Source organism: Melospiza melodia, chromosome 26 (genome assembly GCF_035770615.1).
Source record: "Melospiza melodia melodia isolate bMelMel2 chromosome 26, bMelMel2.pri, whole genome shotgun sequence".
Classification (NCBI taxonomy): domain Eukaryota; kingdom Metazoa; phylum Chordata; class Aves; order Passeriformes; family Passerellidae; genus Melospiza; species Melospiza melodia.
Genome location: NC_086219.1, coordinates 421,850 through 445,765, shown reverse-complemented (window position 1 = coordinate 445,765; position 23,916 = coordinate 421,850). Strand labels below are relative to the sequence as shown.

Genomic DNA, 23,916 nt, shown 5'->3' with positions numbered 1-23,916 from the left:
GGAATTGGGGGTGACAGGGAGGGACATGCCGGGGTGTCACCCATCTCTGAGCATCTCGGGGGTGCGGGATGGAGCGGGGACAGCCCAGAACAGGGCTGGGGACAGCTGCCACTCAGAGTGGGGGTGACCGGGAGGGATAAACCCCACTTTGGGCATCTCGGGGGTGCAGGATGGAGTGAAGAACACCCCGTGCCAGAGCCGGGGACAGCTGCCACTCACGGCGAGGGGGCGGCGGGGCCGGCTGCGGTCCCTACACCTTTAAAAGTCTCCTCACGTTGCGGCGCTGATTATCCATTAACCGCGGCTCCCTTTCCTGGGGGCGGCGTTCGCACCGAGCGCTGCCAGCAGGGCGGGCGGGCGGCCGCGCTGCCTTCCTCCCTTCCTTTCTCCCTCCTCCTCTCTCCCCCCTAACCCCCGCTCCCTCCTTATCAGCAATTCAGATTGCATGCAAATCTGCGCGCTTTCTTCCAGGGCCACGGCAGCGAGCGCCGAGCGCCTTCCAGATCTCCTCCTCCTCCTCCTCCTCCTCCTGGGATTTTCCTCCTTCTCCCCTCCCCTCGCCGCCTGCCTTTCCCTCCCTCCCTCCTCTTTCTTTCCTCCTTTTCACCTCCCTGGAACAAAAGTGGCCCTCTCGGCTGCGGCGCCAGCGCTGCCTGCGAGCGGGGCCGCTTTGTCTGCGGGGCCCGGGGCACGGCGGGCGGCCATGGGGACGCGGCTGGCACGGGCGCTGCTGGCGCTGCTGGCGCTGCTGGCACCGCTGGCGCTGCCCGCCCGGGCCAGCTGCCCCGAGCGGGAGCTGGAGCGCCGCGAGGAGGAGGCCAACGTGGTGCTGACGGGCACGGTGGAGGAGATCATGAACGTGGACCCGGTGCACCACACCTACTCGTGCAAGGTAGAACTTTCGCCCCGTGCGCGGTTTGGGCTGGGATCGGGGGTTTTTGAGAGCTGTGGAGAGGTTCCGGCTGTTCTGTGGCCGGGGGGGTGCGGGGGGGATCTCCAGAGGTTGCTTTTTATGGGCATTTCCCTCTCTGGCTGTGGCGAGATGCGGAGCTGCCTCCCAACTTTCCGCGAGCCTCTCCTGTTGACTGGAGCAGCATCTCGAGTGCTCCTGCAGCCCGGGCTATTGTTTAACCACCAACCTGGCCTCGGGCTCCGGGGTTTTCATCTCCCCCCGAAGCGCACAGAGTCCCGAGCAACCTGAAATCCCATCCGCCCGCTTGACAGAAAACGTGCCGGATGCCTTAACCCTTGCCGGGGCAGGAATCTCGCTTGCAAGGACACGCTCCTCCCTCGCCTTTGCCTCTTCTCCCCGTTCCCCTTTTCCTCCTCAAAACCCTGATTTTGCTTAGTGCTGAGCGGGGCCGGGGGCGACGCTTTGGTGGCAGAGAAGAATTGGAACTTTCCCTTTGGGGAACTCTCCCTGCGGGGCTCTGGAGCATCCCCCGAGCATCCCCCAGCCCCTGCCCGCTGCCAGCGCCCCCCGACCCATCTGCAGCTCGCAGCCCCCCCGGCTCCGTCTGTTTGCGGAGTGTCTGGCACATCCTGGGTGCTGGGCCGAGCATTAATGAGCCGTGCCCGTGGTGGGGCACAGATGGATTGGATGTGGCCACCTGGGGCCGCGGCGAGGTGGCCACGGGAGGCGGCCCAGTGGCGCTGGTGGCCGCGCAGAAACGCCGGGGTGAGAAATAAATGAATGCATTTCCTCGCAGCGAGGTGTGGGCCTGGCAGGAAAATCATCCTGCAGCAGCAGGGCAGGAGGCTGGGATGGGGGGAAAGCCAGGATAAGGAAAAGCTGGGATGGGGAAAAGCCAAGATAAGGAAAAGCTGGGATGGGGAAAAGCTGGGATAAGGAAAAACTGGGATGGGGAAAAGCTGGGCTGAGAGAAGCAGCTCTGTCTTGGCAAGGTGCAATCCAGCCCCAGCTGGAGCAGCCAGCAGTGGGATGGGGCTGCCCGTGGTGCCTTTCTGGGAAGCACAATCTGAATTTCTCGCACTGGGAGGGGAATCTCCTCCCTGCCTTTCCCTGAGCAGTGCCCGGGTGAGGTTTGTGCTGCCGGCTCTGGAGTTTGGGATTTTGCTCCTGCCCGTTCCTGGTCTCCAAAGAGCACAGAAGGACTAGGACAGGCTCCTGAGAGATCCTTCCAGCCTTGGAGTGGTGTGAAAGTGAAAGCAGGAAAGCTTCCATCCCATCCCATCCCATCCCATCCCATCCCATCCCATCCCATCCCATCCCGTTGTGGCAGTGCTGGGGCATTCGGGAATTGTCACAGGACAGCAGTTCCCTGTCCCTTTCCCTGCCCATCAGCCCTTCCTGTGTCGTTTTTAGTGGCATTCCACGGTGTCTTTGCAGGGAAAAGCAGCTTTGGGCTGGGATTTGGGGCGTCCCAAGGAGCTGGGAGCTGATGAATCTCCTGTCACTGCAGTGACTTGGGGATGTGCAGCTTTGCAGCAGCTCTTGGCTCGCTGCCCTCCTCACATCTTCCCAAGTCTTGGAACTGTGTGCATTTGCCGTGCCTGCAGTTTTTGTTTATTTTGTTTTGGTTTGTTTTTAACCTAAATTCCAGCAGCAAGCTCGGGATTAAGCCTGACCCCTGGCTCCCGCTGTCCTTGCACTGCCCTCGGGGGAGCTGGGAGAAAATCCAGGATCCTGTGCTGAGGAAATTCCTGCCCCAATTCCTCCTGTCCTGCCCTCGGACCCCCGCGCCGTTATCTCCTGTCAGCCTCTTCCTTATCTGCAGAGGAAAGGGAGCTCTCACACCCAAAATCCCGAGTTTTGTTGGAGCTCCCACACGCAAAAATCCCGAGTTTTGCTGGAGCTCCCACACGCAAAAATCCCGAGTTTTGCTGGAGCTCCCACACGCAAAAATCCCGAGTTTTGTTGGAGCTCCCACACGCAAAAATCCCGAGTTTTGCTGGATCTGGGTGGTCCGGGCACGTGGGGATCCGTGAATTCCGTGCTCGGGGCATTGTTCTTCCCAAACCCTCCCAGCTGAGCGCTCCGATAGAGGCAGATAAGCACCGGGAGGAGAAATGTGAATTAATGTTAGATAAACAGCCCGAAATAGCTGCCAGCCGTGCCCGGGCTGCCAGGGGAGTGGAGGAACAGCTCGACAGAATTCCCAAAAAGCGCTGCTGGGCCCTTTTCCCAAGGGATTTGGCACTCCTGGGTGCAGTTTGTGACTTCTGCCCAAAGCTGCTGCTGCTGGCATTGTCCCTTCCTGCCCCCTGAAGTGCCTTTTCTGGGCTGTCCCCATGGTCAGCCAGGCACTGCTATTTATAGGGCAAATCCAGGTTCTGCGAGTGCCCTGGGAAGTGTGGAAGAGGATGTGGATCCTGTCCGGGACAATGGAGGGCAGGTTTTGGGGGGGTTTTGTGGGAATTGCTGGGGAAGGGGCAGGGGAAAGGCACAGGGAGAGAAAAAAGGGGAAGCATTGGAAGCAGAGCTGAAACTGGCTTTTATCTCCCCAAATTTCATGGAAGCAGAGCTGATCCTGGCTTTTATCCCCCCAAATTTCATGGAAGCAGAGCTGATCCTGGCTTTTATCCCCCCGAATTTCATGGAAGCAGAGCTGATCCTGGCTTTTATCCCCCCGAATTTCTGGGTGACCCCTTTCGGTGTTTCCCATCCCGAGTGACAGCTCCTCCAGAGGGGACTTTGCTCCAACTTCCCACCTGCCTTTACACAGCCAATCCTGGCATTTCCCGCGGCCTTTTCCTGCCAGGAATGTTCTGTACAGGTGGTCCCCTTCCATATTACAGCACGCACCCCCCTGGCATGTTGGAAACCCCTTTTATTTTGGTTTTTTTCTTTTTTTTTACTTTTTCCCCCGCCTTTAAAACACCCCCGTGCCTGGATAAAGTTGTGCCTCCGCGGAGCTTTAAAACCCAGCGTTAAACGCAGCGTTTTGTGCTCTCCCTGGGCAAACAGCGCTCCCCAGGGCAGGGTCCTCCTGCAAACAGGTCCCAGCCCCATTTTCCCCGTCTCCCTTCCTTTGCTCGCCGTCGCCGGTGAGTCAGCGGTGACAAAGTCTTAATTGCGCCGCTGATGAATGGGATGATGCCCCGCAGGTGATTGCCGGGCTCCGCGCCTCGCACATCCATTCATTAGGGTGGGAGGAGGCCGCCGGACTCTGATGTTGCTGTGCCCGGCTCCGAGCGCCCCAGCCACGCCAATTATCGCCAATCCCCATCTGCTGCGGAGCTGGGCAGAATTCAGCTTTTCCCCACCCAAAAAACACAAAAACCCAGACCCCGAGCTGTGAAAATGCCCCGCTCGCCGGAGCCAGCCCCGGGCTGTGTTTTCTGCTGCTGGAGGAGGGGTGGGTTGGTTTTGTTTTTTTTTTTTTTTTCCCCTATTTTCCCTGCTTTGTCTGGCTGGGGTTTTGCCCTGCTTTGCTGCTCACCTGCCCCGGGGCTGCGGGAGGTGCGGCTGGGGAAGGTGTCTGGGCTTGACTGCGGGGAGAGAGGCAGGAGGAGCGGCTGGGGAGGGAGCGGGGCTGGCTGGGAGCGGGGCCGGGCCCTGCACACCTTCCCTGGAGCTCACCTGGGCTGGCTGAGAACCGGGCTGTGCCCTGCACACCTTCCCCAGAGCGGGGAGTGGGACCCGGCCCTGCACACCTTCCCTGGGCTGGCTGAGAACCGGGGCTGCGCCCTGCACACCTTCACCAGAGCTGGGAGCGGGGCTGTGCCCTGCACACCTTCCCCACGCTCACCTGGGCTGGCCCGTGGGGCCGGGGGTGCTGTGGTTCCTGTGGGGTCCCTCCTCCAGGCTCCTGCAGGGGGTCCTGGAACGGTTTTGGGGTCGGGGGGACCCGCAAGGAGGAGAGTCTGACTCTTATCCATGCAAGAATCTCACCTGGGCATCCCTGGGAGCAACGGGGGAAATTCCAGTGTCCCAGCGGCCTCTGGGGGAAGGAAATGTCCTGGTCTTCATCCTAAACCTCTCCATCCCAAACCTGAACTTCTCCATCCTAAACCTAAACCTTAATCTCTCCATCCTGAACCTCTCTCCATCCTGAACCTCTTTCCATCCAAGCCTCTCCTGGCTCGTTCCTCCAGGTGTTCCCCAGGTGCTGTCCGTGCTCCCAGCCAGCAGAAACCAGAGCTGTCCCTCCTGGGGGAGCTGGAGCCTTTCAGGCCCCTCTCATTCCCAAATATCCGTGGAAAGGCAGGTCCTGCTCCTTCCTCGCTCAGGATGAGGAGGAGGATGAGTGCGAGTGGGGCTTTGTTGGGGTTAAACCTCAGCAAATTTAGGGGGGATTTCTGCCCTCCCTGGTGGGATTTGGGGTTTCACCACTCCTTTCACCCTGCTGGGAGCTGGGCTTGTGCTGGGGAACCAAAGAGGAGAGAAAATCCTGTGGAGACCTCGGAGCAGCAAAACTTTGTCCCCGTCCCTGTTCCTTCCCATCAGCTTGGATCTGGGATGTGCAGGGAGGGACACGTCCCACTTGGGAATTTTTCCGTTATAATTTATTTTTATAAAAATACATTTTCATAAAAACATATTTTAATAATTCTATTTTAAATAATAATTCTATTTTTATAATTATATTTTTATAATTCTGGTTTTAAAGTCTATATTTATAATTCTATATTTATAATTCAATTTTTATAATCATTCTATTTTTGTATAATTCTATTTTTTATAATTCTATTTTAATTCTATATTTATACTTCTATATTTAAAATTATATTTATCATTCTATTTTAAAGTTGTATTTTTATACTTCTAGTTTTAAATTCTAAATTTAATATTTTAAAATAGATTTCAAATATATTTAATTAAAATAGATTTAAAATATATTTTAAAATATATTTTAAATTTTACATTTAAAATTCTATTTTTAAGTCCTATTTTAAAATTCTACACTTACAATTCTATTTTTAAATTATATTTTTATACCTATTTTTTAAAATTCTATATTTAAAATACTAGTTTAAAATTCCATTTTTCAATTCTACTTTTATAATTCTATTTTTGCCATTCTGTGTTTTCCCATATTTTTAATTTCGGAGCCTCGGGGTGGCTCAGCCCCCGGGTTACCCCCGCCTTTCCTGCCGGAGCCCTGGCTGAGCTCCATGCCTGGGAGCAGCCGGGGCATGTGCGGCTGCCGAGGAGCTGTCACAGCCCCGTGCGCACCTGGGCTGCTCCTGCGGCTCAGGTATGCGGCCGGGCAGGGAGGCTGCGGTGCTTGGGAGGATGATTGGGGTAATTTATTGCTTTTTTTGGATGGCTGCGCCACCTGGGAGGGATTTCAGACCCCCCAGGCCCGGGGTCCTGCTCCGAATATTTCACCAGCAGGAGAAAGTGTGAGGAGAGCAGGGAGAGATAAACTCCTAGACTGGGTTCCTCACCTTGATTTGTGCCTGCAGGCAGCGCTGAGTTTGTGCTGGATTTATTCCTTTTCCTGCTTGGCAGGTGAGGCCGAGCAGGAGGCGCTGCCCTGTGGCCGCGGGGAATGTGGGAATGGCCCCAGCCCCGTCCTCCCAGCCTGCCAGGGACACTCTGGGGGAGTTTGGCTCCAGCTCTGCGTGAGCTTTGGGGCCTTTTTCCATCAGGGCTGAAATTCTGCAGCTCAGGCTGCAAAAACAAAAAAAAAACAAACAAAAAAACCCTCCAAACAAACAAACACCCCCCCCAAAAAATCAAAAAACAAACAAAAAAACCCAAACAAACCAAAACAACAACAAAAAAACCAAACAAAACCAACCAAAAAACCCCCCAAAAACAAAACAAAATATTTCTGAGATTGATCAGGGATCACAGGATTTGTGTTCCCCGGGGCCCCCAGCGAGGTTTCAGCCCCTGGTTTGAACTCTGCAGCCTCAGATCCGGGAGGAATTTGGCACTGGGGAGAAATCTCTGTCTCTGAACATTCCCTTGGATCCGGGGTGACACCTGAAGGGCCAAAGGAGCGCAGGCAGAAAACTGGGAATGGTTCCTTTTGCAAGGGGATAAAATCTGTCTGCCAGGAGCCCAGAGAGGGGGAAAACAGCTCAGGAAGGGAAAATGAGAGCCCAGGGAGGGGAACGAAGAGCCCAGGGAGCAGAACAGGACCCCCCAAAGCCGCCAAGGCGGTGACCTGTCCCCTCCCCGTGGCAGGTGCGGGTCTGGCGCTACCTGAAGGGCAAGGACATCGTCACCCACGAGATCCTGCTGGACGGGGGCAACAAGGTGGTGATTGGGGGCTTCGGGGACCCCCTGATCTGTGACAACCAGGTGGCCACGGGCGACACGCGCATCTTCTTCGTCAACCCCGCGCCGCAGGCGCTGTGGCCGGCGCACCGCAACGAGCTCATGCTCAACTCCAGCCTGATGCGCATCACCCTGCGCAACCTGGAGGAGGTGGAGCACTGCGTGGAAGGTGAGGCTGTTCTGGATTGTTTTTTTGGGGTTTTTTGAGGTTTTTTTAGGGGCTTTTTTAGGGTTTTTGGGGTTTATTTGAGCTTTTTTTTGTGGGGTTCCCAGCCCCTGAATGGGCAGGGGTGTGTGGTTCAACTCCAGCCTGGTGAGCATCAACCTGGCCAACCTGGAGGAGGTGGAGCACTGTGTGGAAGGTGAGGCTGTTCTAGGGGTTTTTTTGGGTTTTTGGGGTTTGGTTTTTTTGGTTTTTTTTTTTTTTTTTTTTTTTGGTTTTTTGGGTTTTTTTTGTGGGATTCCCAGCCCCTGAATGGGCAGGGGTGGTGATTGAGGGGTGTCGTGCTGGTTTGTGTGTGTTTGGGGTGGTAGCACTGATTTTGGGGTCAGTGGATGATGGGCAGGTGATGATTTAGGATCCCTGCTGCCCCATCCCTGTCAAGCCCCAGGGTCCCTTCCCTCCCTCCCTGTGGCAGAAATGTGAAACGGCCCCGGGCTGGTGGCAGGAGCTGAGAGGCTCCGTTTGTTCCTGTGGAATTTTAATCTGGAGTGGGAGGCTGGGACATCCTGCGGCGCTTCCTGCAGGATGGGCTCCCGAGGCTGCCAGGCCGTTCCTCCTGCCCAGGAGCCCTGCTGTGGTCAGTCCCTGCCCAGTAGCCCTGGCCTGACCAGTTTCTCTTTTCCCAGTAGCCCTGACCTGTTTTTGCCCGGTGGCCCTGACAAGTTTCTCTCTGCCCGGTAGCCCTGGACTGGTCAGTTCTTTTCCCAGTAGCCCTGACCAGTCTCTGTCCAGTTCCCTCCTGCCCAGTGGCCCTGGACTGCCCACTTTCTCTCTGTCCAGCATCCCTGGACTGCCCAGCCCCTGCCCAGCTCCCCCTGCCCGAGCTGTGTTCCCATGCCCTGTCCTGGCACGGCTCCTGCCCTGCCAGCCTGGAATTCCAGCAATGCCTCCCCTTGGGGCCCTGCCAGCAGCTCCGGGCGCTTCCCGGGAATCTGGGCACTGCCAGGGCTGGGAGAAGCTCCAGGGAACCTGGGCACTTTCCAGGGGTGAGAGGGGAAAACTGGGGAGCCCCACGGGCGCCTTGGTTCCAGGGAATTCGGGGAATTTCAAGGGGTGCGAAGGGAATTTTGGGGAGGTGCCACTGCTGCCTGCTGCAGGGAATTTGGGCAATTTCCAGGGGTGTGAGAGGATTAATAGGATTATCACTGGTGCCTCGATTCCAGGGAATTTGGGGAGTTTCCAGGGATGTGAGGGGAATATTGGGGAGCACCGCTGGTGCCTCTTCCAGGAAATTTGGGGAACTTCCAGGGGTGTGAGCGGGATATTGGGCAGGGCACCATTGGTACCTCATTTCCAGGGAATTTGGGGCAGTTTCAAGGGAAGCAAGAGGAATTTTGGGGAGGTGCCACTGTTGCCTGCTGCAGGGAATTTGGGCACTTTCCAGGGATGTCAGGAGAATATCAGGATTCTCAGTTCCAGGGAATTTGGGCAATGCCAGAGCTCACCAAGGGATACACAGGGAAAGTAATAATAATAATAATAATGATGATGATGATAATAATAATAACAATAATAATGATGATGATGATAATAATAATAATAATAATAATAATAATAATAATAATGTTATGCCTCCCAATATATAATAATATATAATACATAACATATTATGCATAATATATAATGTAATGGGTATTATTTATATTATATTTTATGTATAATATATATTATATTATATATATTATATATATTCTATATATTATATATTGTGGAGGCACCTGCCTGCCCAGAGCAGCTTTCCCAGCTGGTTTTTCCCACCACGCTGGGTTTGGGGCCCTGCTGCCCTGCTGGGAGAGGAGAGCAGCTGTGCTGTGGTTTTTCCAGGGCGCTGGCGCAGCCGTGCCCTCCCTGGCCACGGAATTTTTCCCAGCCCATGTCCCGGACGTGTCCCGTGGCGAGGTTTGTTTGGTGTTTTTATCTCCCGTGGCCCAGCTTTGTTCTGGAGCCGCTCAGTGGAACATCAAAGGCTGCATTTCCCACCCACTCACTTGGGAAAACACTGCGGGCTGGGCTGGTTTTTTTTGGGGTCCAATGCTGTTTTTTGGGGGTCCAGTGCTGTTTTTGTGGATGCAGAGCTGGTTTTTTGGGTCCAGGCCTTTTTTTATTTCGGTCCCGGGCTGTTTTTTGTGGGTCCAGGGCTGTTCTTGTGGGTCCAGCGCAGTTCTTGTTGGTCCAGGGCTGTTTTTTGTGTCCAGGGCTGGTTTTGTGGGTCCAAGGCTGTTTTTTGGGTCCAGATATACTTTTTTTTGGTGCGGGGCTATTTTTCAGTCCAGAGCTGCTTTACAGCTCACATCCCAGTCCTGCTGCCTTCTTTTTCCTGCCTTGGACAGACAGACCCTGATCCTGCTCTGCTTCCCCACGATTTGCTCAGGGAAGGGAGCAGGAGCTGGGACTTCCCTGCTGCTGGAGTGGGATGGAGCCTTTTTTGGGATGCAGCACCAGGAACCTGTCAGGCTTTCGTGTCCAAATGGACACAACAGGATTGTTCCGCTTGGGAGTGATGGATAAAAACTGCTGGGAGGTTTGGGAGGGGTTTTGGTGTGCTTCACATTGGGCATCCCTGCCAAATTCCCTTTAAACTCTGCAACTTGGGAGAGGTTTGGGAGAGTTCTATGAATTTTGCTCTGCTTCAGACTGAGCATCCCTGCCAAATTCCCTTTAAACTCTGCATCCCAAAGTTTCTCCTTCCATGCTGCTGTGGCCATGGAAGCCCCAGTTCCCAGGCACTGAAATCCCAGCTGGAATTGTTGTTCCGTTTCTCCCAGCCCTGCTCAGGCCCTGCATTTGTCCTTTCTGTGCCCAAGGGAGCCTTTTCCAGCCTTTCCTGGCAGTGCCAGGCTGCCTCAGCCGTGTCCCTGCTGTGGTTTGGGGGTTCAGGCTCTGGGATGTGCATGGTGGGGACATTCCCAGCCCAGACCCTCCTTTTCCAAGGAGGTTTGGTCCTTCAGGCTGGGCTTTTCCACCATGGGCAAAGGAGGAGAGGAGGAAGCCTTTAGGAGGGTGGGGGACATTCCTGCTGCTGCATTCTGTGCATTATCCCTCCTCATCCTCCTCCTCAGGAGCATCCCGTGGAGCCTCCCCGGGCACTGGGAGCACTGGGAGCACTGGGCTCTGGTGTTTCCGCGGCCTGTGCGGTGCTGACAGCCCTGCTCCATCCCCAGGGACAGGATTTTGGCCATCCCAGCCGTGGGAACCCTTTGGAGGAGCTCTGGAATCCATCCCAGAGCAGGCAGAGGGTGGAAGGAAGGAGCAGAGGGGGCTGGAGCTGCTCTTTGGGGACCCTCTGGCCACTGCATCTGTCCTGATAAGAGCAGGGCCCAGCTGCAGATCCAGAATCCTGCGTTCCACACACACTCACACAGAGCCCGTGCCTTTTGCTCCATTTTCCAGCAGGGATTTTTTCCCTGAGAGCTCAGAAGGCTGACCCCGTGCCCTGGGATCTGCAGGACAGACGCTTCCCAGCTGTCTGTCTGTCCGTCCGTCCGTGGGGTGGCCCTGCCAGGAAAGGGCTGGAATGTGGCCCCAGGAGCTGTGACCTGGCAATGATGGCCTGGGGGAGCTCGGGGTGCTGAGCCAGGCTGTGGGTGGGGGAAATCACATCTCCGCTCTGGAATGGGTGGAGAATGGGTAAAACATGGATGAAAATGGATAAAAATGGATAATTGGCTCTGCTGGGTCCTTCCAGCTGCACCATAACGAGGTCAGGCCTCAGTTCCTCAGGGAGCTCCTCGTTCCCTCCGGTGGGGAAATTCGGGTTGGATGTTGGGGGAAAGTGTTTTACAGAAAGGTGATAAAGGTTTCTACGGAAAGATGATTAAAGTTTTTTACAGAAAGGGTGATGAAGTTTTTCACAGAAGGGTGATAAATTCTGGAATGGCTGCCCGGGGAGGTGATGCAGTCCCCATCCCTGGGTGTGTTTAACAAGGCCTGGATGAGGCACTGGGTGCCAGGGTTGAGTTGAGGTGTTGGGTCAATGGTCTTGAAGGGCTCTTCCAACCTGGGGATTCTGAGAATCTGGGGGAATTTTGGGAATTCCCAGAGAGGTGGTGCAGTCACCATCCCTGGATGTGGCACTCGGGGTTCCAGGGTTGAGTTAAGTTGTTGGGGCTGGGTTGGACTTGATGGTCTTGAAGGGCTCTTCCAACCTGGGAATTCTGTGAATTCTCTGGGTTATGTGATTCTGTGGAGTCTGTGAATTCATTCTGTGGATTCTGTGGAGTCTGTGAATTCATTCTGTGGATTCTGTGATTCTGTGAATTCATTTGGAGAATACTGTGGATTCTGTGAGTTCTATGAATTCTGTGGATTCTGGAATTCTGGGATTCTGTGGATTCTGTGAGTTCTATGAATTCTGTAAATTCTGTGACGCTGTGAATTCGTTCTGTAAATTCTGTGTATTCTGTGAATTCTCCGATTCTATGAATTCTGTGAGTTTTATGAACTCCGTGGATTCTGTGGTGAATTCTGTGAGTTTTATGTTCCTGCTGGCCGCGCTGTGTGTCCCTGCCCAGGGGCTGTGCTCGGGATGCTCCGGGGAGCACCAGGTGCCTCTGCTGGCCCTGCTGGCCCTGGGGTCCCCGTCCCCCCCTCTTGGCATGGGGACATTCCTGGGCCCTGACTTCAAAGGCTGTTGGTGGATAACAGAGCGCGGCAGCCTTGGCAACCCTGGCACGGCCCTGGCACAGCTGCTGCCCCCTTGGCCTCCCTGCTCCGGGACGGGAGCGCAGGAGCCCTGCCCTGCCCCTCTGGGGTCACCCCTGCTCCGGGGGGTGAATCTTGGAGGAAACGTAGGATTTTTGGGGGTGAATCTCTTGGGGGAATCACGGGGTTTTTTGGGTTAATGTCTGGCGGGAAATGCAGGTCTTTGGGGGTGAATCTCTGTGAGAAATCGCAAGGTTTTGGGGTGAATTTCTGGTGGGAAATTTAGGATTTTTGGGGTGAATCTCTGGGGGGAATGGCAGGTTTTTGGGGGTGAATCTCTAGGGAGAATTGCAGTTTTTTAGGGGGTGAGTATCTGGAGGAAGCAGCTTTTGGGGGTGAATCTCTTCCCTAAGGAGCTGCAGCTTTTTGGGGTGAATCTCTGGGGGGAAAATGCAGGATTTTTGGGGTGAATTTTTAGGGGAAAATGCAGGGCTTTTGGGGTGAATCTTTGCCCTGGGGGGCTGCAAATGTATTGAGTGACCCCTTGATCTACGACACTGCAGATTTTTGGGGTGAATCTCTGTGGGTGCAGCTTTTTTGGGGGGGAAATTTCTGCAGGGTGGGCTGGAGCCTTTTTGGGGGGAAATCTCTTCCCTGAGGTTCTGCACCTTTTTTTAGGGCAATCTCTGCCCTAGAGGGAGGAGGGGGCTGCAGCATTGTTGGGGTGAGGGTCCAGCTGCTGCCCATGCCCAGGAGCAGGGCTGGGCCCTTTTCCTGAGCAGGATTTCCCCTGTTCTGATCCAGCTGTTTTTCCCTGTGTTTGTTTATCTTTCCATGTGCTGCCCTGTCCCTGGTGGATTGTGGATTATTCATTAGGTAAGAACATCGTCGCTCTTCTCTTTGGGATGGAAAGTGGGGCAGGAAAAGCCACACGGGGATGGTTTGTGTGGTTCCTGAGGCTGTGAGATGGATTTCCCTGTTCCTTGGACAGGATGAAACCCCTCTGTCCCCATTACAGGGGCGTGGATATAAAACATTCCCTGGCAAAGGGAATCTCAGGGATGCTGAGGATGGAGTCCCTGTGCTGGAAAGGGAGGTGTGAACTCCCTGGCAATTCCCTCCAGGAAAACAAACCCCACGTGGCCCTGGATTTATGGAGCCTGTTCCAAATCCTCGGGGTCACTTGGTCAAGTGGGGTGAATTGGGAGGGCTTTGCCCAGGGCTGTGACAGTTAATTAACTCCAGCTTCCCTGGGAAACCCGAGCTGCCCTGCAGCCTCTGGAGGGCTGGCAAGCAGCTGGGAGGCACAGGGTGCTCCCAGAAAAGGGATCGGTGGCTTTGGTGGCGTTTTAACAGCACTGAAAGCAGCTCTGGCCTTTATTTTTTACTGGTTTTTTTAATGCTGCATGATGGTTTCCTGAGGTTATTCCTCAATTATTCCTTAGATTATTCCTTAAATTATTCCTCAGTTATTCCTCAGGGTCAGGGAAGAAGGGATGCACAACAGGACTAACTGGGGATGAGGGATTTTGGGAACCCCAGCCCACAATTCTTGTGAGGAAGGGGATGAGAGGCTGCAGTCCTGGATCAGAGCAGGATCCCGTTGTCCTGGGAATGCTGGGAAATTCAGGATCCATTATCCTGGGAATGCAGGGGAATGCAGGATTGTCAGGGGGCAGGAGGAGGCAGGGCTGCAGGATTGCTGCTGGGATCAGGAGGGATGGGATGAGCAGGCTGATGCTGATGGGATGCAGGATGCTGTTTTGGGGAGGGGTGCAGGAGAGGGGTGCAGGATGCTGTTTTGGGGAGGGGTGCAGGATGCTGTTTTGGGGAGGGGTGCAGGATGCTGTTTTGGGGAGGGATGCAGGATGCTGTTTTGGGGAGGGGTGCAGGATGCTGTTTCGGGGTCTCCATGGAACAATTCTGAGGGAATTTGCTCTGGAGGTAAATCCTGGGGAGGGAGGTAGCTGCCCTACATGGGACTCTGGCAGTGGCAATTCTCCAGAGGGGAAGGCAATGAATTTTAATGGGATCTTGAAAGAGTTTAAATTTTCATGTTCCTGTCAATTATTCAGGGCGGCGGAAAAGCGACTTTAGAGCAGCGAAGGAAAAGGAGAGGCCGGTGGGATTCCTGGGGGGAGCTGGCATTTGGGGACACTGCAGGGAAATGGGGACGCTGGAGAGGCTCTGCTGCTGGGGAGGGGGGATTTGGGAAGCTGGGATGAGCTGCCTGGGGTGGGCAAAGGGGCTGGGTCTGTGCAGGGAGCGTGGGCTCAGAATTGCCAGTGGGAGCTGATCCTGTCCAGTTTGGCATCACCAGATCTGTGCCAGCAGCAGGAGGGATTTGGGGTGTCTGTGCTGGAATGGTGGGGACAGGGATCCATCCTGGATCCATTCCCAGCTCCTGCCCTGGCAAGGGAAGGGTTTTTAGGGATCCTGGAGCTGCCCATGCCCGTGGCACAGCCTTTCCTCGGCCCAGGCTGGCTCCTGTCCCCATCTGTGTGCAGGGCTGTGCCTGTCCCCATGTACCCGTTCATGTGCAGGGCTGTGCCTGTCCCCATGTCCCCATCCTGTCCCCATCTGTGTGCAGGGCTGTGCCTGTCCCCATGTACCCATTCATGTGCAGGGCTATGGCTGTCCCCATGTCCCCATCCCGTCCCCATCTGTGTGCAGGGCTGTCCCCATCCTGTCCCCATCTGTGTGCAGGCTGTCCCCTTGTCCCCATCTGTGCGCAGGCTGTCCCGGCAGGCTGCTGTGGCCTTGCCTCCCTGCGTGGGTGCCCCAGCCGTGCTCGGGGGGCTCTGCAGCACAAGCAGGGCTTTGATTGCTCTGCTGGAGCTGCCAGCCCTGGCTGCGTGCCCAGGGAGCAGCGCCAGGCTGCAACACAGGCACCCTTTGTGCTGGGGACAGCGACACCCCGGAGGAGCCCCAGGCTCTGCTGCTGGCCCCCCTGTGCTGCTCCCACCAAAATCAGGGGCTGCAGCTCCTCCTCTAAGCCACCATCACTCTGTCCCACCCGGGGCTGGTGACAGGCACGGGGTCCCAGCAAAGGGGACAACAGATGGGGACAAAATGGGGACACAGGGACAGGCACAGCCCTGCACACAGATGGGGACATGGTGGGGACATGGGGACAGCCCTGCACACAGATGGGGACACTTCTGGTGGGGTTTGGGATTCAGGGAGCTGCTCCGTGATCCCCCCTCAGCAGGGCTGGGCACAGCTCAGCCCCATGGAAGGGATGGAGCCAGAGCTGGGGACAGCAGGGTGGCTCTGCTCTGCTCCCTGAGGGAGGACGGATCAAACCCAGCGCTGGTGGGGAGAGCTGTGGAGAGATCCGTGCCACAAATTGAGAATTCTGGTGGTTTCATGGGGATCCGTGCCATAAATTGGGAATTCTGGTGGTTTCATGGGGAGCAGTGGGAACTCAGCCCAGGAACAAACAGGTGATCTAGGGAGCAGGTGGGAGGTCACACCTGGCGTGGGAAACCTGTGCAGCACAGGGAGGGATTGGCCCTGGGTGCCACGGGGCCTTGGAAGGGCTTGGATCCCATCCAGACCCACAAACCCTGAACCCTGCCTGGGTTTGGGGGTCCCTACTCTGTTCCCTGCCAGGACCTGCCTGCTCTGAGAGCTTGGATCAGCCCCGGGACCCAAGGAGAAAACCAGGGATGGGTCAGGGACGCCTGGAGCTGCTGGAGTGTCCCAAACTTTGGGAAGGAGCTCCTGGCATGTCCCGTGCGTGCTTTCCCCCTCTGAAAGCCAGGAGGGTGCCAGGGCCTGAGCTCTGAGCCCATTTCACGGCTCATTTGGCCCTGCTGAGGCAGGAAAGTGGGATTTAGGCCGAGTTTTTCCAGCCTAATCTGCCAGGATGGTTTCAGATCCCTCAGCCTGCCGCCAGCCCTGGCTGGACAAACTTTCCCCAAACGTTTGTGCAGCCCAAGCTCTGCCTCGAGGGGTTGTTTTTTCCCCTTGTCCCGCTCCTTCCAAGGGTTTTGGTGGTGGTGGCAGCAGAGAGGGGAAACCTCAAATCCTCCCGAAGCAATTACAGCTAATGAGACACTTCCGACACATCTGGTTCCAATCCTGGCAGCCCTTCGGGGACTTGCAGAGCTGGGGAAGAGAGGAAGGTGGGGCAGTGCCGGCCTCTTCCTCTCCCTCTGTCCTGATGGGGCTCTGGGGATGCTCCTGAGCTCCCATTCCAGCTCCCAGTCCCAGCACCTCCTCTCCCAGTCCCAAAACCTCCTCTCTCAATCCCAAAACCTCCTCTCCCAATCCCACAATCCCAGCTCTACAAGGAGGCAGGGTCGGAGTTTGGTGCCGATGTGCTCTAACGTGCCTAATTAGTCTGTAATTAACAAAAGCGTGCCCCAAACTTCAGAAAATTCCTCAGTTCCTTGCCAGGCTCGAGGAGAACTCTCCAAGGGATTGCATGATGAAATCGCTGGAGCTGTTTGTGCCTGTCCTGGCTTTCCCAGCCCCTTGTGCTGGCTCTGGCTGTTCCCAGGTGCCCAATCCCATCCCTGCGAGGAGCAGCTTCCCCTCCTGGGATAATTGGGAGCAGGGCGATTTCTAGGTCAAACAGGAGGAAGAGGATGGCTGCTAGAAGAAGTGGATTGAGAAGGGGAGTCGGGCAGATCCCAGGGGGTCGAATCCACGCTCGTATGGGGATGTTTTTTCTGAGTCTGGGGTTATTTGGGCGAGTCAAAAGTTCAGTGCAGTCAGGAGGATACTTAGGGTTAGTATGAATAAGGTTATGTTTATTACTGTTCTCTGGATTTAAACCAGATTCTAAGGATTGGAAGTAGATTGTAATTCATATACTAGAAGAGTAAGATCCTCACCAGTGGATAGAAATGTGGAGGAATAATCATAGGATCCCTACAAAGCGTCAGCATCAGGCGGCTGCTTCAAATCGCGAGCGGTGCCTGGATGTGTCCTGGCTTTCCCAGCCCCTTGTGCTGGCTCTGGCTGCTCCCAGCTGCCCAATCCCATCCCTGCAAGGAGCAGCTCCCCTCCTGGGATAACTGGGACAGTCACCCCTGCCCTGCCCGCGTTTGGGTTAAATCCATTCCAGGTCCTCCTTTCCAGCTGGGATCCGTGCAGGCTTTGCCCGGCTGAGCTTTGCCCTGTCTGGGTTAAACCCTGGCAGTGACTCAGGAGCAGCCCCAGGGCGGCTTGGCCAGGCCACACGTGGCTTCCCAGCAGTGCCAGTGACTCATGGCACAGCCTGGACGGGCAGGGAAGGGCTGGGGATGGCCCAGCACCATCCTGCCCTGCCCTGCTCCCTGTGCCCAGGGTGGCTGTGACCGTATCGCAGGGTTTTCAGATTGGGAAAGAGATGAGGATCTGACTCCATGCTTCAAAGGCTTGATTTATTATTTTATGATATATATCACATTAAAACTATACTAAAAGAATAGAAGAAAATGTTTCAGAATGATAGCTAAGCTAAGAATAAGAATAGCAAAGAATGATAACAAACTTCTGTCTCTGACAGAGAGCCCCAGCCAGCTGGGCTGTGATTGGCCATTAATTACAAACATCCAACATGAGACCAATCCCAGATGCACCTGCTGCATCCCACAGCAGCAGATAACCATTGTTTACATTTTGTTCTTGAGGCCTTTCAGCTCCTCAGGAGGAAAAACCCTAAGGAAAGGATTTTCCATAAAAGATGTCTGTGACAGGAAACTTCCCCCGACCTTGGCACGGAGCCTCCCGCCCTCCTTTCGGGATTGGATTTATTTAACCTGGGCCAAAACAAACTTCTCTGCCTCTCCTCGATGCTCACAGCTGTCCCACGGAGCTGCAGCTCCAGCGAGGGGAAAATCAGAAATCTGGGGGAGTTTTGCAGGGGTTGGAAGGAGAGGCAGGCTGGGCTCAATGGCACTTTTGTTCTGGAAATCAGAGGGGATGTGGGAGCCCTGCTGGGCTGGGGAGGGGTCTGGATGGGAATTGTGTGGGAAGGGGCTGGGATGTCTGTCTGGAGCTGTGGCTGAGCACAGAAATTGTCTGGAGTCATCCTTGTCCTGTGGCTCCGTGGGGTCAAGTGTCCAGTCTGGCCGAAGGGTCTCTGAAGGACAGAGGGCCATGGAGAGGGCAGGAATTGTCTGGAAAGGGGCTGGAGTGTCCGTCTGCAGCTCTGGGTGGATTTGGCTGAGCACAGGAATTGTCTGGAGTCATCCAGGAGTCATCCAGGAGTCATCCTTGTCCTGTGGCTCCATGGGGTCAAGTGTCCAGGCTGGCTCGTGGTCGAGTGTCCAGTGTGGCTGTGGGGTCTCTGAAGGACAGGGGGCCGTGGAGAGGGCAGGAATTGTGTGGGATGGGGCTGGAGTGTCCATCTGCAGCTCTGGGTCAATGTGGCTGAGCACAGGAATGGTCTGGTGTCCCCATGGTGACCCTCAGCTCGTGGTCAATGCCCAGCGTGGCCGAGGGCCCCCCAAGGCCCCTTTAACCTTTGTGGGACCGCGTTCCCCACCCTGCAGCAGGCCCAGCAGCTCTCCCAGAGCCCCCTGACCCTTTTCCCCATTTCCCCCTCTCTCCATGGGCTCTGAGGGCAGGTTTGGGGTTTGTCCCTCCTGTCCCCTCCCGGTGCTCAGAGCTGCTGTTCCCATTCCCTGGGGGAATTCTGGGGGCTCCCTGCCAGGCAGCTCCATCATTTCCCTGCCCTGATTTCCCTGGATCCTGGTGAGGAACATTCCCAGCTGTCCACACCGGGAGGTGGCACTGTCACTTTGTCACCAGCCCCGAGCCCTGGGGCCACCACAGCCCGGGGGGACGTGGCTGGGGAAGGTTGGGAATGCCCAGGAATAATGGGGCTGTGTGCCCTGGCACTGCTCCTGCCTGCTGGCCTTGGGCACGTCTCACCTGTGCCGTGTCATTGTCCCCTGTCACTTGTCCCGTGTCATTGGCCCGTGTCACCTGTCCCGTGTCACCTGTCCCGGGCACATCCGGGCTGCCCTCAGGGGTGTGGTGGCATGCCAGGGGACACCAGGGAGTGCCAGGGGTGGTGACAACAGCTCCTGTGCCAGGCACAGCTCCGGGAGCGTGGCCCTGATGTGGCACCGGGCACTGTGCCACTGTGCCCAGCGTGACAGTCAGAGCTGACACCCCCCAGCAAACAGGAACGTCCCCAAAACCACAGCAGCCAGCCCTGCTGTGTCCCCCTGGTGTCCCCTGGGGACAGTTCCTTCCTGTCATGGGAAATGTCCCCAAAACCACAGCAGCCAGCCCTGCTGTCCCCTCCTTGTCCCCTGGTGTCCCCTGGGGCAGTTCCTCCCTGGCAGGTGGCAGAGGGGCTTGGGGAGGAGCAAAGCTTGGGGGCTGCTCCTGATTTTCCTGCTTCTAACCTGATTTCTTCTCTCCTTTTTCTCCTCCTCTGCTTTCTAAAGAACATAGGAAGCTTCTGGCCGGTAAGTGGTGGGGCTAAAAAATAAAAACCCAAAATTGCCATTTTCTCCATCCACCATCAGCCTGGCTGGCCTCGTCCCTGTCATCCTCATCCCTCGGGATGTGCTGGAGCAATGGGAGCTCCTCACCTGGTGCTTCCCTCATCTTCCTCTCCATCCTCACCTAGTGATTCCCTCATCTTCCTCTCCATCCTCACCTAGTGATTCCCTCATCTTCCTCTCCATCCTCGTGCTTGCCTCATCTTCCTCTCCATCTTCAGCCTCTCACCTCCACCAGTGGCCTGGGAGGGCGGGCACTGGGGCAAACTGGGAGCACTGGGCAAGGTTGGGGCATTGCTGAGATCCAGGGAATTCCTGTCCTGCTCCTGGCTGTGCTGGGGAGCTCCAGGTGTGTGGGAATTCCTTGGGAGATTTCAGGGAAAAGCAAAGAGAGGCAGGGATGGGTTTAAGCTGGAGGAGGGAGGGTTTAGACTTGATAGAATAAATAGAATAAATTTTAACAGTGAGGGTGGTAAACGCTGGCATAAATAGAAATATAAATAGAATAAATTTTAACAGTGAGGGTGGTGAACGCTGGCACTGGTGCCCAGAGGAGCTGGCACATCCCTGGAAGTGCCCAGGGCCAGGCTGGACAAGGTCTGGGTGCCAAAGGAGCTGAGGAAAAGGCATTGAACCAGGAGTACCCCAAATTTGGGGCTGGAGCTGCTCCCCTTCCCTTCTCTGCTCACCCCAGGACTTTTGGGACCATTTTTTGGAGTGGTGTGGGACAAAGCAATGCCAGCTCTGCCCTTGGGTGCCAGAGGAACTGAGGAGAAGGGATTGAACCAGGACTGCCCCAAATTTGGGGCTGGAGCTGCTCCTCTTCCGTGCTCTGCTCACCCCAGGACCTTTGGGCTCACTGCCAGCCCAAAGCAGCTTTTTGGGGTGGTGCGGGGTGGGACGAGGCTGTGCCAGCCCGGCTGCCCCTCGTTGCCAGGGGAGCTGAGGGGATTGAAGCAGCCCCAGCTGTGGAGGGAGCTGATGAAGCCGGATTGCCTCGCTGACCCCGAGGGATGGGCTGGGAACGAGCCCCGCTGTCAGGGGGGACACGGGGACACCGGACCCGGGGAGGAGCACAAGGACGTTTCCCGAGCCCACAGCATCCTCTGCTGGCTGCTGCTTCCCGATCCCCGCGGAACCCGGGAATCCCGGGTGCTTCCCGTGCCATTCCCGGTGCCAGGGGTGCCGCCGCGGTGGGAGCAGGGCAGCAGCCGGGGCTGGCTGTCCCGAGCTGGGGCTGGCTGCTCGCGGCTCTCCCGAGCCGCTGGAAAAGGAGCTGGAGTGCTGGGAATGCCGTGCTGTGCCCGTGCAGCCCCTCTGGGTGCGATGGGCAAGGGCTGGAAGGGTCCTGTGTGTCCCTCTGTGCGTCCCCCGGTTGTCCCCTCCTCCGTGCGGGTCTCTGGAGCTGCTCCGGGCTCTGCCCCGCTCCCTCTGGAGCTCCTGGCGGCGGGAGAGGCTCGGTAGCGGCGGCAGGTGGCGGTGCGAGCCCGCCGAGCCGCGCAGCTTCCCCTCCGGGCGGCGCCGGGCTGCGCTCCCGGAGCACCGCGGGGGCACGGGGGACAGCACCGGGGGTGTCACGGTCACTGCTCTGTCCCGGCTTCTGCTGGGGACGGGGGACAGCACCGGGGGTGTCACCGGCACCTCCCTGCTCTGTCCCGGCTGCTCTTGGGGACAGGGGACAGCACCGAGGGTGTCACCGGCACCGCCCTGCTCTGTCCCGGCTTCTGTTGGGGACGGGGGACAGCACCAGGGGTGTCATGGTCACTGCTCTGTCCCGGCTTCTGCTGGGGACGGGGGACAGCACCGGGGGTGTCATGGTCACTGCTCTGCTCTGTCCTGGCTGCTGTGGCGCAGTGTTGGATCTGCTTGGCCAAAGTTCTTCAGTGGGGGAAAAATCCTCTTTTTCAGAGGCAGCGCTCACCTGACACTCTGGGAGTGGCAGCGTTTATGGGGAATGCGTTTTGGGAATGTTTCGTGGGGAAAATAGCATTTTTCTGAAGAGGCAGCGCTTATCCAGCCCTCCAGGAGGGGCAGCGTTTATTGGGAATTTTTCATAGGGAAAAAACCCTTTTTTTGAAGAGGCAGCGCTTATCCAGTCCTCCGGGAGGGGCAGCGTTTATTGGGAGCGCGTCTTGGGAATGTTTCCTGGGAATGGTGTGAATTACCATGCCCACCCCTCCCCGCACACGCCAGCCCCGCTCCCTCCTCTCCCGCCGAGAGCCGCTAAAAGCTCTTCATTCCCCTAAAAGCTCTTTATTCCCCTAAAAGCTCTTTATTCCTTTAAAAGCTCTCTATTTCCAGGCGCTGCTCAGCGGGGAGTCAAGCTGGGTCCTGCCAAGTGTTAAATGAAATAATTAAAATCCCCGCTTTCCCCCCTCCTCTCTCCGGTAATTAGCCGGGAAAAACTGCGGGCGGGGATGGGGAAAGGGAGAAGGAGCGAGCGCCTTTCGCAGGCTCCCTCCTCCTCCTCCTCCTCCTCCTCCTGCTGCTGCTGCCTCGGGGAGGAAGCGCGGAGCGCTCGGCAGGCCCTGGGCGCTGCCAGATAAATCCCAATTAGCTCCCTGCCAAACAGGATTAGCGGGAAGGCAGCCAGGTGGGGAATCAGCCTGGCAACAGCAGGAGCCGCGCCTCGGAGGGCGTGACTGACAGCTGTCAATCATCCTCCCGAGCAGCAGATCGGGGTTTTGGGAGCTGGGAGGAACGGGAGGGAATTTAAGCTCAAGCTCAGGCTGCTGCTCCCATGGAGCAGCATAAATATTCTATATATAATATACATAGTCTCTATATATATTCTATATATAATAGACTATATATATTCTATTATATATAGAGTATACATATATAATATATAGTATTATATTATATATTCTATATATCAATTATATAATAGATATTTATAGATAATATATGCATTATATATATTACTACATATATAATATTATATATATATAATAATATTCTATATCTATAATATTCTATATATTATATAGAATATATAATATTATATATATTCTATATATAATAGAATATATATAATGTATATTCCTGGCAGCTCAGGAATATATAGAATATATATTCTTTTATATATATAGATAAATATAGAATCTGTATAGAATCTATATGTCTGTATTTCAGGAATTTTGGGATAACCCCTCCCTGCTGTCCTCAGCCCCCCCTGTCACCCTCCTGTCACCCTCTGGCCCGGCTGTGACGCCTGAATTGGCTCTCCCAGCTGCCCCTTCTGGAGCCAAAGGTGACTTTTACGTCCTTTGTTTTTGCTTTTATGGCCGCTTTTTGCTTCTATGGCTATTTTGACTTTTATGGCCATTTAGGCTTTTATGGCCATTTTGGTTTTTTTTTTTTTTTTTTTTTCCTTTTTGCTCTCTTTACTTTTTTTTTACTTTCTGGCCTTTTTTGCTCGGCCATCTCTTGCTGGGGTCTCCTTCCTGGCCGAGGTGACAGGCCAGGAACACACCTGGCTGGGTGTCCCTGGCTGGCCGAGGGAGCAGGTGACACTGTCCTGTGCCTGCTGTCAGTGTCACCAGAGAGGTGGCAGCTGGGTGGCTCTGGGGACAGGGACACTGATGGACCTCAAAGTCACTCTCATTGTCACCAGAGAGGTGGCAGCTCTGGGGACAGGGACACTGATGGACCCCAAAGTGACCCCACTGGGGTCACAGCAGGGCAAAGGGACCCCGAGAGTGTCAGATCCCATCCCAAACCCCACAGGGACACAGTGTTTGGGATTCCCAGGAGGATGGGGAGCCAGCGTGTCCCTGCTGGGGCTGGGGACACAAAAGCTGCCCCTCAAAGTGGCCCCGCAGGGGACAGGGAGGGACGTGGCTGATTTGCATGTGAAAGCAGCTCGGGGAGGAGGCAAAGCTCGGTTCCCTCTGGGAATTGTTCACAGCCGGGGCTGGGCCCTACCCTGGATTGCTGGGCTGGCTCTGGAGCCCTGCCCTGGGGCTGTGGAGGGGACAGGGATGGGCACAGAGTGGTGACAGCAGGGCAGGAATTGGGCACCTGTGGCACAGCAAGGGTGGAGGGGCTGGGACGGGAAGGATGCAGGAGAAGGCACTGGAAGGATGCAGGAGCAGCAGAAGGATGCAGGAGCTGGGATGGGAAGGATGCAGGAACAAACAGGAGAAGAATGCAGGAAAAGGCACTGAAGGATGCAGGAGCAGCAGAAGGATGCAGGGAGCACGGCAGGTTTAAAGAGGAGCAATCTCCTGGATGTGACTTTGGGTTTCCCCCCTTTTTTCTCTGATTTTTTTCCTTGGATTTGCACCTCAGGATGCTCCCAGCCCTCGGAGAGGAGCAGGGGGGTTTGTGGGGTGGCTGGGGGGCAATTTGTGCCCTGCTCCTGCAGGGGTGCCCTGCCCTGCTGGGGACCACCCAGTGTCCCC

At 55.7% G+C, this 23,916-nt stretch overlaps 1 protein-coding gene across 4 annotated transcripts in view; it reads left to right on the top strand.

Annotated features, from left to right (window-relative positions):
- Positions 1 to 762: 762 nt before the first annotated feature.
- The window catches only part of AGRN (agrin), a 65,586-nt gene continuing 42,432 nt past the window's right edge, over positions 763 to 23,916 (top strand). For 3 of the 4 annotated variants that reach the window (XM_063177006.1, XM_063177004.1, XM_063177005.1), the window contains exons 1-3: positions 763 to 892; positions 7,103 to 7,364; positions 19,454 to 19,474. In XM_063177006.1, the coding sequence (XP_063033076.1) occupies positions 854 to 892; positions 7,103 to 7,364; positions 19,454 to 19,474 (322 nt within the window). In that variant the 5' untranslated portion in view covers positions 763 to 853. Of the gene's footprint in view, positions 893 to 7,102; positions 7,365 to 7,472; positions 7,558 to 19,453; positions 19,475 to 23,916 lie in introns of those variants that run through there. The other variant, XM_063177008.1, reaches the window with a different exon arrangement.